This window comes from Drosophila busckii, chromosome 3L, assembly GCF_011750605.1.
Source record: "Drosophila busckii strain San Diego stock center, stock number 13000-0081.31 chromosome 3L, ASM1175060v1, whole genome shotgun sequence".
Classification (NCBI taxonomy): Eukaryota; Metazoa; Arthropoda; class Insecta; order Diptera; family Drosophilidae; genus Drosophila; species Drosophila busckii.
In genome coordinates, this window is record NC_046606.1 from 14956912 (window position 1) to 14969974 (window position 13063).

The following is a 13063-nucleotide window of genomic DNA, read 5'->3' on the forward strand; positions in this document are numbered from 1 at the left end:
AATTGTTTTGCAAATAAAATTCATTTGCGTTTAGATTAATAAATATGTTAACAAATTACCCGCTGCGTATTTATAATATAACTTATAAGAATAATAATAATAATAGTAATTGTAGCATATAGTATTCTGTACTAATTTTCTGTTGTCATATATATATATATATATATGATAACTAGTTTACAAATTACACTTAGTTAAATTCAGAAACTAACGTTTAATTATAGTCTGAAGTTGTTGAAACGAATTCTTTGAATAATTTCAAAACTTTGTATCTTGTTCTAAATTAAATTACAGTTATGTCCTTCTTCACACAATAGACTGCCATAAACAAATACTTAAAGTAAGCACGACTAAAAGCTACAAAATTAATGTATGTTGTGCCAAGGTCCTGGGCTGTAGTCGAAAAGCATTGCACAACGGTAAGGCGCTAAAATCGATTTGAATTGGGTGCGCACATAAGAATTGCTTATCTCTTAAACTAGAATTCGAGTCTAGCCTGTATGTGTGTAGGTAATATCAGTGCCAAAAGAAACTTAAAACGAGAAGACCCAGTTGGCCTTAGCATACGCTGAAAACTTGATTTGAAACCAATCGCTCTCGCTCTCTCCCTCTGCCTCTTCCTCTTTCTACATGTGGTGCATGGTATTGGCGCTAGCTGCTGTTGCTGCCACCGCGCCAACTGACACACCATTGGCCGCCACCGCCACCGTCGTCGCCCTCGCCGCCGCCGTAGACGTCGCATTTAGATCATCTCCTTGCAGGTCCACGTTGGCGGCACTGGCGTACTGCTAAAACCATGACTGCCTGTTAATATCGTACGGCTTGGGCATGCCCAAGGCCGAGGGTCGATACGCAGACGGCGGTGGCGGCGGCTGACCATAGCCGGCAGCGGCAGCAGCTGCAGCAGAGCCACCCAACAGACTCTGATTGAAAATCATACGCGCATGGAAATCATCGCGACGCAGATACTGCTGATACAGCTGCGAGTTGGCATCCAACTGCGAGGTGGCAAATGGATACGCCGCTGCTGCAGCTGCCGCACGTGGATGTGCAGCTGCCAAGAACTGATATGAGCCCGCTGCTGCGTTGAGCGGATTTTGCGACTTATCCGCTGCATTGCCTGCGGCATTTGCTGTGGCCCCACTGTGTGCCGGCGCTGGCGGCATATAGTATGGATTTGGTGCGTCACGGAACTGATCCAAGTAGCTGCTCGCCGCTGATTGATCGCCGTACAAGCCAAGTGCACTGGGCGTGGGTGCAAAGTTGAAGGCACTGCCCGGCACCATGCCGCCGGTTGAAGTCTTCAGCGAAATGGCAGCAGCATCGGCGACCGCTTGATTGCTGCCCGTTGTGCCCACTGCGGAGGTAGTTGCTGTTGGTGCTGTGCCAGCGGATGGAGATGAGACGCCGCCAGACTTGAGTCCAGCATACAATTGGAAGCCTTGATGCAGCACCTGTGCATGTGCTTGCAATTGATGCGCTGCTGAGCTTGCGGCAGCAGCCGCAACTGAAGGCATTTGTGGCATATTGTACTGTGGCATGGACTGCTGTTGCTGCTGCTGAGTTTGTTGCTGCTGTTGTTGATGCTGCTGCTGCTGCTGCTGTGCTGCAGCTTGCTGCTGTTGATGATGTTGTTGTTGTTGCTGTTGCTTGGCAGCTGCAGCAGCTGCCTCCGCTGCTATGGTGGAGGCTTTCTTTTTGCGTCCACGCTTGGCAGGCGCCTTAGCTTCTGCTGGCGCGGCTGGCACAGCTGATTGTTGTTGTTGTGGTTGCTGCTGCGCTGTCACTTGTTGCTGCTGCTGTTGCTGGGCCGTAGCATTGCTGCCGCCAGGCACATAGTTGCCAGGCAGCTGTTGGGCTGGATTGCCATACACACTGGCTGCATTCGCTGCACTGGAGACGCTATACATGTGCGCTGCTGGCGGCATAGTCTTGTCAAAGTAGCTGCCTCGATAGCCCAGCAGCGACTCGGTCAGCGAATGCATTAGCGGATTGTTGTAGGTTTGGGGCGGTGGCGGCGTCGATTTGTTGTAGGCTGCCAAGTGGTGCGTCTGACTCAGGTGATGCTGATGCGCTGCACTGGAGGATAGATGCAACATGTTGCTGTTGTCGCTGCTGGCCGGCACAACTGCTGCTGCTGCTGCTGCTGCTGCTGCTGCGGCTGTTGTTTTTTCAGCTTGTGGCTGTTGTTGTTGCTGCTGCTGCTGCTGTGCGGCAGGAGTGTAGTTGTGATTGAGCTGCGCTTGATAGGCGTTGTGTGGCGCTTGCTGTGGCTGCTGCTGCTGTTGGTGTTGCTGCTGTTGTTGTTGCTGCGCTACTTGTGGCTGCTGTAGATTATTATTGCTGCCATAATTAAGCGTTTTGTGCACTGCTGCCTGCTGTTGTTGCTGCTGCTGCTGCTGCTGCTGCTGTTGTTGTTGTTGTAGCGGCATCTTTGGTTGTTGTTGTTGTTGCTGATGCTGCGGCGGCGGCTGCTGCTGTTGCTGATAGTTTGCACTATGTGGCGGTTGCAGTTGTGTAAGATGTGGCTGTGCTTGCTGCTGTGGCTGTTGATTGCTTTGCGGCTTGCTGGCGGCGGCCTGTTGTTGTTGCGTTTGCATATTGCACGCGCTATTGTCCTTGGCAAAATCTTTGGGAAAGCCCATGGCAGCTGCACGATTGTACATCTCAAAGGCTTTGTCTGGCGCTATGTTGCCCAGCTGTTTGCCAAATGCCATGGAGCCCAAAAAGCTATTAAACATTTGCTGTTGCTTGTTAATAAGTGTTTGAGCCTGCGTTTGCTGCTGTTGTTGGGGCGATGGTTGCTGCTGTTGTGGCGATGTTTGCTGCTGCTGCTGCTGCTGTGGCAAATTACCATCAAGCTTAGCTTGCTTGTTAACAGCAGCGCCGCTATAGTCCATGCCCAGCTCTTCGCTGGGACGCTTTAGCGGATTAATTAATGTATCAGTCTTGGGCGGCTGCTGCATTTGATGTTGCATAAATGTTGCCATGTCGCTGCCATAGCTGGGGGGCAATATTTTTGGTTGCTGCTGCTGCTGCTGCTGTGCCTGCTGTTGGTTGTCTACTGCATCAGCAGCAGCTGCAGCACTCGCTGCTGCATTTGTTGACTGATATTGCGCATAAGTTGGATACTTGGGCTTGCCTGGATAATGATGCTGCTGATGTTGCTGTTGTTGCTGCTGCTGATGCTGTTGTTGTTGTTGCAGCGGCTGCTGCGGTTGTTGTTGTTGCTGCTGCTGCTGCTGTTGCGGCATTGGCTGATTGCTGCCAAGCGGCAACAGACTTTGATTTATATTCCATTCCTGACTATTAGGTTTGGCTACAGTCGCAACTGCTGGCGACACAACTGCTGGTGGCAACGGATTGATAAGCGTAGCTGGATTGTAAAGCGCACGTTGCTGCTGTTGCTGCTGCTGATAGCTGTCGTGAGTGGGCGCATAAGTATTGGTACTCATTGCTGCTGCAATCATAAATTATGTTATTTAATATTGAAATTTAATTTGACTTAAGTTGTAACGCTTACCTGTTGCCGGCACCACCGGTGTTGCTGCTTGTGCAACTGTCGGCACTACTGACGGCGTCTGTTGCTGCTGTGTCTGTGGCTGCGGCTGCTGCTGATACGGCGACAGCACGGGCTGCTGGTAGGGCGAATGTTGCTGCTCTGCAGGCGACTGCGCCAACGGTGTTGGGGGCTGCGTGGCTGCCGAGGATGCGGGTGAGTCTACACTGCTGGGCATGGGACTCAACGCCTGTTGCTGACTTGCAGCCGGACTGTGCATTGGCTGCTGAGATTGTTGTTGCTGTTGCTGCTGTGCCGCTTGATGGTAGGGCGAGAGCTGCTGCTGATGGTACGGCGATTGACCGTGATAGGGTGAGGGATGAGTGGAGTGTGGCGTGGTGTAGGGGGAGCTCTGTGGCTGCTGATAGGGAGAATGCGGATTGGGTGTGCTCGGGCTCATGGAGGAGTTGTAATCGGATTCTTGGGAGCGCGGCTGCTTGTACTGGTCGTAAATGGGCAACGGCGAGGTAGAGGAGTAAACGGGTGTCTTGGATGCCTCAGAGCCAGAGGGATTGTAGCTATTGCCACCGCCATAGGGCGAGGTGCCGCTCAGCTCGGGCGTGGAAACATTTGGCGACGATTGCGAGGAGTAAATATGCTGCGAGTATTGCGGGTAGGGCGAGTTCATTTCGCGCGGACTGCAGCTCTTGTCCGGACTGCTCTTGGTGGTGGTGTCCTGATAAAATCCTACCTTGATAGCGCCATTCAGCGTATACGGCGAGGCGGGCTTGCCCATGTCGTCGTTGGGCTTAGGCGATACCATGATGGGTGAGGCGCCAATAGGCGAGGCACCCAGTGGCGAAGTATACGAGCCAGCCGCATAGTTGCCATAGCGTTCATCAATAGCAATGCGCGGCGAATCAGGATCCTGACTGAAGGAGCTGCGCTCCGAGTTTGTGCTGCCCGTGCTGGGCTTTCGCGTACGCATCACAGCGGGCAAGGAGAAGTTGTCACCGGTAGCGGGTGAGTGCGCGGGTGGCGCTACGCGCGCATCTTCCTGAATACCAAAGGTTGGCAGCGGCACTTGCTTTTCCTCATCTTCGGACTTTTTGCTCACTTTAGGACCACCAAATGCTTTTAGCCAGGCGCTTAGATTTGGTTTCTCCTTGGCCTCAGAGGCTGCTGCGCTGGCTTCGCTGCTCTTGCTGGGTTTGCTTAGCTCCAACAATGCCTCAAAAGGCTTCGATTTTGTGTCTTTGGTGGGCGTGAAGGCAGTCGCGGGCTCATCTGCATTGCTATTGCTGTCTTCGTTGGCATTGTCGTCTGTCTCCTCTGACAACTTTTTGCCTGCTAGCTCTTCCAGCGTTTTACCCAGCGCAAAGTCTTGCGTCTTGATGACCGTGCCCAGGCTTAGCTTGGGCGCGCCCTCGCAAGTCTCCGTAATAAGCGCATTTTTAAGTTCCTTGGTCTTGATGGCCACGGGACAGAGCGCCGCTTCGGTTTCTTCGGTCTTGCCCACATTATGCAGCAGATTTCCCTTGGCCTTGCCCGGCTGCAGTCGCTCAATGGTGCGCATTACATTCGCCTTGGTCTTGGCCTGCTGCGCCTGCGCATTGGCCGCCAGTTTCTCCTTAAGCGACTTGCGTTTCGCCTCCTTTGCCATCTGCTGTTTGATATGCGGCGGTGGTGGAGGATTAAGCAACAACTGTGTGGTGCCCGGCTCCTTAGATTTTACAGGCAGCGGAGCAAGCGTTGGAGTTAACACTGGTGGCGTGGATGGCGCTGGCTGCAAGGCTATATTGGAGCTGGCGGAACTAGAACTGGCAGCTGTTGCGAAGGTGCTGCCAATGGAGTTGCTCGAGTGCATGGAATGGGGCGGTGTGCCACAGCTGCTGCTAACGCTGCTTGCCGTGGGTGGCGCATCCGTTTCCAACTTATTGCCGCTGGGCTTGCCATCGCTGACCAGCTCGTTGAGTGCGTCCGCCAGCTTGGTAGGCACTAGTTCCGCCTTCGGCGCTGCCAGCGGTACGGGTCGCCTAAAGTCCGATCCATCCATTTTCGAATCAAAATCATCCAACAAATTATAGCGCGAGGGCGAATTGCTGGCCGAGCTGAACTCTGGAAAGCGTGGGGTGTGCTCCAGCCAGCGATTTATATCTTTTAACGTCTGCTCCGTTTCCACATCCAATGCTTCCATGTTGGTATTGTTGTTGGGTGCGTTTTGACCAGCTTTTTGTGCAGCCATTGCCGCCTTTTTGCCAGTCAGTTTCTTGTTGCCCGTGCTTCTATCGCTGGGCTTATCGGCGGGCTTAGGCGGTGGCGGCATTTGCTTGTCAGCACGTTTTTTATTGTTGGCCTTGAGTGTGGCTTCTTTGCTATTGCTTGACTTGCTCGACGTATCCTTGCTGCCAGCGTTTGCTTTGGATATCGGCGCTGGCAGTGGCGTTGGTGGCGGTGTCAATATTCGCGGTGGTTTCTCGACAGATTTTGGTGCTTCCACTTTCTTTGATTTCTCTGCAGGCTTCTCGACCAATTTGCTAGGCTTGTCCACCTTGGCTGATTTTTCCACCTTGACTGACTTTTCTTCTTTGCCGGACTTTTCCACTTTGGCAGACTTTTCCACTTTGGTAGACTTTTCCACCTTGACAGACTTTTCCACTTTGGCAGACTTTTCCACCTTGGCAGGCTTGTCCAGCTTGACTGACTTTTCCACCTTGGCGGTTTTTTCAACCTTGGCTGACTTTTCCGGTTTGGCTGGTTTTTCTGCACTCGTATCCTTACTGCGCTTCTGCTCTTTACTCTGGCGTCCACGTTTTTGCTCTGCGGGCGGTGGCTCTGGTGTCTTTTCGCGCTTCTTTTTCAAATTACCTGCGTTCTTGGTGCTCGCTGACTTGGAGTCCTCGGAGGGCGCCAACGAAGCTGTGGCGCTGGAGTTGCCTTGGGCCGCAAGAGCGCGTCGAAACTTGATGACATCATATTTGTCCATGAAGGGGATAAGCATTGCAAGTTCCGATAGAGCAGGGAGACCAGGAACATCAGGTACATCAGGAACGTCAGGAGCATCGGGCCCAACAGTGCTATTCTTGGAATTTGCACTGAGCAACTTTTCCTTGTCCTTTTCGTTGTCCTTATCCTTATCCTTTTCCTTCCCCGTGTCCTTTTCCTTTCCTTTGTCTTTTTCCTTTCCCTTCTCCTTGTCTTTGTCTTTTTCTTTGTCATGACTGCGCTTCTTGTCCTTCTCTTTGTCCTTTTTGACCGCTGGTGCCTCTGGTTGCTTCCCACGTTTCTTTGTATGAGACGTTGGAGGTTTTACTAGCTCATCGGAGCTGCTGCTGGGCAAGGACTTGAAATCCGCTTCAGAGTCAGCATCAGAGTGCTCATGGCGAGCACTGAGCTTTGTGGTCTCGGCGCTGTTCACCTTCTTGACGGTAGTCAGCAGCTCGGAGAGATCATCATTAAGTGCACTTTTCGAGTATTTTTTGTGGAGATCAACCTTAAACGGTGACATGCTACGAGATCTGGAGCGATCATCATCATCGTCGTCGTCATCGCCGTTTAGTTTACGCAACGTTACATCCTCCTCCATATCTGAAGCAGAGTCCACTAATGCTGCTGTTGCAATGGGTTTTAATTGCTTTTTCACCTCCGTTTCTGAAAATGAGCTTTCCGCATCGACATCTACCGACTTGCGTTCCGTTTTCGCGCGCGGACGTCCCACCTTCTTACTCTTTGCTGGACGCTGCTTGACAGGTGTTGGTGCTTTCACCTTGGACTCTGCCGGCACCATTTTCTTTTTTTGGGCAGCAATGGTGCGTGCTGTGGGCTTTACCAGCGACTTAACTTTCGCCAACGCCAGCTCGTCTTCATCGTCGGACTCATCGCTGCTTAAAGATTCACTAAGCTCCGACCCTGGTTCCGAGGTTTTCTTATCCAACTTTTTGGTCTTTAGCTGCTGAGCTTTGTTGGATTTGACAGCAGGTGTGGGCTTTTCAGTTTTAAGCTTTCGTCCGCGCTTGCCAGTAGCTGTTAACTGTTTATCCTTCTCCTTATCAGCGTCTTTGCTTGCTTTGCTGATTTTACTCGTTTTGCTTGTTGCTGACGATGGAAGCAACGCAGGTGCTGCAGGCGGTGTTGTTTTCCGCTCAAAATCCTCCTCATCCGTATCCAAGTCTTCGTTTCTGTTTGCTTTGCTTTTAGTTTTCTTTTTACGCCGCTTATCTTTCTCTTTGCGCTTGCCTTTTTGCACATGCTGTGAAGCTTCAGAGTCGCTGTCGTCCAGCTCTTCGTCTGCGAGGCTGTTTTGACGCCGTTTTAAGGCGACTACAGCGCTTAAGGCATCTCTCTCTTCATCCCTCGCCTTTTTATTAAAATACTTCTCGCGAAACACATTCATTTTAGAGTCTGCTGCGGGGTAACTTAAATTCGGATCATCGTCTTCGTCATCGGAGAGATTTTCAAAATACTTCTTTGTTGCTCTTTCAAAGGCATACTGCAGATTGTTAACCATTTCCGTATACTCTGCGCACAAAATATAAGTAATTAAATTTTATAAAACTAATGTATGCAATAATATACCGTTATTGTGCCCATTGTATAGTCGACAGTTGTTTACAATTAAGCGAAAGTCGTTGCGAAATTCACTAAACTTCTGATACTCTCCACTGTCCAGCTTGTCCTCCATTTTAAGCAAATCCATGGGCCTACAATAGCATTTGCAAATTGTAATAATAATAACTATATACATTTATTTGAGGCAAACGAACCTGCGTATAATGGAATAATAGCGTGGCGCAATGTCCTCCTCCTCAACGGGATCCATAAAGGGCCATGCATCCCGATGATTCTTAACGTACACGAGCACCTTATGCATGCCGATTTGTAGCACTTCCTCCGTTTCGGTAAAGCTAAGAATATTCGCATGATTTGAGGAGTTGTACGTTGAGTTACTTGAGTTTGATTTTGTGTTTGTTAAGCTTAAAATGGGTTGTAATGTGGGTGTTGTGGAATTGTTGTTGTTGGTGCATAAGTTTGCTGGTGACGGTGTTGCTGTTGTTGTTGTTGTGGAATGGTGCGATTTTGTTTTATGCTTGTTACTATTACTATTATGACTATGATTAGTTGTGGGTGGTTGGTGTTTGTGGTTTTGGGGTGTGTGGTTATGATGGGAGTTGCTGTTATTGCTGTTGCTATGAACTCCGTGGGACGATGCTGTCGCGGCTGTTGTTGTAGCTGTTGCTGCAGCGTGCTTATTGTGGTTATTATTGTTGTTGATGTGAGCGCTTCTGTTGTTGTTGTTGTTGGTGATGGTCTTGCTACGGTTGCTACTATTTACATGGCTACAGTTTGGTTGGTTATTTTTGTGGATTTGTTTGATGAACAGTCAAAATGTTGTTGTCGGTTGTTTTGGTTGTAGGTACAAAAATTTACAATAACAAATGGATAATAATATGTTAATTAATTGATATATATTATATACAGGTTTTGATGAATATATGTTGGTTAAGCACAAGAAAATGTTTCGAAATTTATGTAAGCATGCATTTTTGAAATAATATTCAACTTCAACTATAGTGAATCAGTAAACAGTGTTAAACATATATAAGAGTTAGTATGAAATAACAAAAGCAACAACAGAATCCGTAACCCGTATTGAAACACTTACTCATCAGCACTTTTGTCAGAGAAGGCGCCACTTTGTCGCTCCGCCTTACTGGACGAGGATGTCGTGGATGCCGCCGAGGAAGGTGTTGTAGCTGTTGTTGATTTTTTGTTGCTCTTTGCAGGCTCTGCTTTGCTGCTGCTGCGTTCCGCTTTGCTGCTTGCGCTCGAGCTGCCCAGCGTGGCCCTCTGCTTCTTGGAGCGTACGGTTGTTGCCGCTGAGGAGGAGCTGCTCTGTTGCTGCTGTTGCTGTGTGGCGGCAGCGGCACCACCCGCTGGTATGAATATGTTGCCAGTCAGTGAGCTAAGCGAATTGTTTGTTTGCCTGCCTGGCAGCTTCACATTCGCTGCTGGCGCCATCTGCGCTTGCTTGCGCTTTTGGACCACTGCGGCTCTTGCTGTTCTGCGCACTGGTGGCTGCAGATGCTCCTCACCCTCATGTGCCTCAGGCGAGGGCAGGCTAAGATCTGCAATGCTTGTGGCAACAGCTATTGCCGCCGAATTGGCATCTAGTAATTGCAGCTGACGGCAAAAGTTCTCCTTGTCTTCGGGGCTTAATGAAATAGGCGTGTCTTGCTGCTGCTGCTGTTGCTGCTCTGCTGCTGCTGTTCGCTGTTGCTGTTGTTGTTGGTGTTGTTGCTGGCGATTTTGACGTCGCTTGTTGTTGACAACGCCTGCGCTGCTGCTAGTGCTATTGCTGTCGTTATTGTTTTGTTTGTTATTATTAGCGTCTTCGTCTGCCTCAGACGCATGCTTATGTCGTCTCCGATGATGTCGTTCCCGATCTCGATGCACGCGGGAACGTTTCTTTTGCTTTCTGCCTGATTTTTTCTTTTTATGATGATGATGGTGATGATGACTTTTGCTTTTGAGTTCCGCTGCGGATGGCGATATTTCTTCTGGCTGCTCTTCAACTTTTTCAGAAGCTGCTGATTCAGCAACTAATTGTTCTTGTTGCTGTTGTTGCTCGTGATCTTCTTGTAATAGCTGCTGCGGCTGCTGTTCTGCTTCTTGCTGCTCTGTTGATAGCTGCTCATCTTCTTCGTCGGGCGTGAGACAAAAGGTTTCCCTGTGGCACAGAAATTCGCTCGAATTAGTTGTTGTTGTAGGTCTGACAGAGCTTGCATAAGTGGAAATACCGCTAGCTGTTGATGTCGACTGCGAGCTGTAAGCAGAATGAAATATAAACAATTGATATAGTTTAAGCAATACACATCATTAAATAGTTAAATAACTAATTAATTAAAATAAATTTATATATTGTTCAGTTGATCAGCTCTGAATTGATCGCGACTCATGTTTATGAAGTATTGTGTATTAATGAACAGTTTATTATTTTATGAATACGCCTTATTAATGCCACAAATGAATAATAATAAAAATAAATTAAATTAAAAAAAATCATAGATTTAGCATAGAATAGAATATTAAAAAGCATGCTTACATAATTGTTCAGTGTGTCAGTTTTTTTGAAAACGAAATCCAACCAATTCGTTGCACACAAAAACTAAATTATGGGCAAAATTCAAATTAAGTGCTGAGCTCCTCAAGGTCCTGTCGGGTCTTAGCTGCCTCAGTTTGCCTTATTGGGTGTCTGCCAAGCGTCGATGATGATGTGATTCGATTTGATTTAATTTAAAATTGTTTACGATTTAATGTCAATCAATCCAACACAAATTTTAAGCAAATTTTGTTTAAAAAACCAAAAGTAATTGAAATTAAACAAAAATACTCAAACAGAGGGTTGTGAAAACAATATGCTTTTAAAAATGTGCGTGTACGATTGTCGGTGTGTTTTTAACTGTATATATTTCATTGAATATGAATGTGTGCTTGTGTCTCAATGTGGCATGACTGTGAGATGATCGTTGGCCTGCTCCTTGCGGGGCACTTAGAGTACTGGACGTGCTAACCCTCTGCGTAAACGTTGTTGTGATGATGATGTGGTTGATGTTGGTGGATATTGGAAGTGCCTTGCGAATTGACGCGCACGGCGCTTTTCGCGTTCGCGTTCCCGCTCAAGTTCACGTTCACGCTCACGGTCGAGTTCGAGCTCACGCTCACGCTTCTGGCGCTCCCGTTCCTTCAATTCCTTCAATTCGGTCAGATGACGCAAGCGGCTAGAATTTCGCACCTGTATAAGCCTGAAAAAACAACAAAAACATTTAATTAGAGTTTTATTATGTTTAGAAATTTGCCTTTGCTTACTTTCTACGTCTTAGACGCTCACGCTCTCTAAACAACTGAGGTAACTTGGGCAGAAAGTTGTCATCAAGTATTTTAAATAGTGCGAGTTCCTTAGCATCCGTGGACTTCTTAAACTTAGCCGCTAGATGCTGCCAATCCTCTTCTGAAAAGCAAATCACCTGCCAGATGGTCCCGTTACTGCCAATATTTGTTTTACCAATGGCGCCTAGGCCACTGGCCACTGCCGCTGCTGCCTTGGCTGAACCCGAAGCAGCTGCTGTGATGGTGTCTTCGCGATAGAGACGTGTACCGTAAAAGTACCAATAGCCGGAATTTTTAGAATCGTAGCCCAGTGGCTCGACACGTAAACTATCCGCTGCTAGATTGCTGAGTATGACCTGTACATCGACAGAGTCCAGACGAAAATGGCACAGATCGTACAGAATTTGCAGACGCTTTCGCACCGGCAATGATTGAAAGTCTATGTCTGTATCAAAATGATTCTCTGTATGATGTTCCCGGCACTGTTGTCGCAGAAAACGACGCAAGAACATCTGATAGTTACTGTGTGTGATCTCCTTGGCTACTGACTGTAGCGCATCGCAGCCTGTCAGCAGTCGGACAATTAACTCGGGCACTAAGGCAACCTGATCCTCCTCGCTGGTACCATCGGATAGCAGCGCCGATTCAAGATCCTGCCGAGCAAAACAACATTATTTTTTTAAGTGGACATGGGCATAACAAGTTTTTATTAATAATTACCTCTATGTCAATATCGGGCAAATTTAATGCAGAACTAAACAATGAACAGAAATGCGAAATACACGGTATCTCCCACCATGATTGTATATCTGTACCATATGGCGCAAATGCAGAGAGAGAGAGAGAGAGAGAGAGGGATAAAGAGAGCGATGATTGAGTAAATAACACTAGACCGGCAGTTATGCATGCACTCACCTAAGAAAGTAGAAACCATTTATGTATGCTTGCGTATTGGAAACTCTGCTTTCTACAATTTTTTTTTAAGTAACAATTCCTTTGGGCGTTGGCGTTTCGGACGCTCTTTAGTTACTTTATTCACTGTTTTGTTTGCAGTTGCTTGACAGGGTCATTCCCAACTGTGTACGAAGGTATATAAAAGACAAACCAAGCACACACACAAATTAGTCTCAAATTACAGAAAACGAAAATCAATCTAAATGGCGCGCAAGCAAAAAGGCAACGAAAAACATGTGCAACATGTGTGTATTTGTGTGTGTCTGCGCGCATACATGAGTATGTTGTTATTGACGAATTAATTTGGATACGCAAACAAGGCAGGCTTATCGCTTATCACTGGCGAGCGCGCGGAATACATTGCGATACACACCTCTGGGGGAGAGAAAGAAAGCGTACGAGCACCCCTTTTCGCGCGCTTAATTTTAAGAAGAGAAAATCAAAACAGACGGCCCACAAGTATACATACAAGCAACTACAGTGAGTCAAAAAAATCTTGCAAGCAAACCAATTCTAATAATTGCCATATGTTTAAAATTTCCATCAATACATTGCTATACATTCTGTTTTACACCACAGCACAATCACAAACTTGTATATATGCACTCAAAATAATTATTTTGTTATTAATTACACAAAAAAGTTGTGCGCCAACAGTATTTTGGCTCACTGTTTATGCATCCAGTGTTGCGCAGCATTTTTTCACAGCAGTGTTGATTTCTT

At 47.7% G+C, this 13063-nt stretch overlaps 1 protein-coding gene across 1 annotated transcript; it reads right to left on the minus strand.

Moving 5' to 3' along the window:
* Positions 1-218: 218 nt before the first annotated feature.
* On the minus strand, positions 219-12376 carry LOC108600176. The gene is made up of 9 exons (XM_033293871.1): positions 12302-12376; positions 12107-12195; positions 11366-12039; positions 11071-11301; positions 9162-10322; positions 8263-8835; positions 8075-8199; positions 3524-8017; positions 219-3460 (listed from the first exon to the last, which is right to left on the minus strand). Exons 1-9 carry the CDS (start codon positions 12318-12320, stop codon positions 789-791), a joined length of 10038 nt encoding a protein of 3345 aa, XP_033149762.1. The 5' UTR covers positions 12321-12376; the 3' UTR covers positions 219-788.
* Positions 12377-13063: the final 687 nt, after the last annotated feature.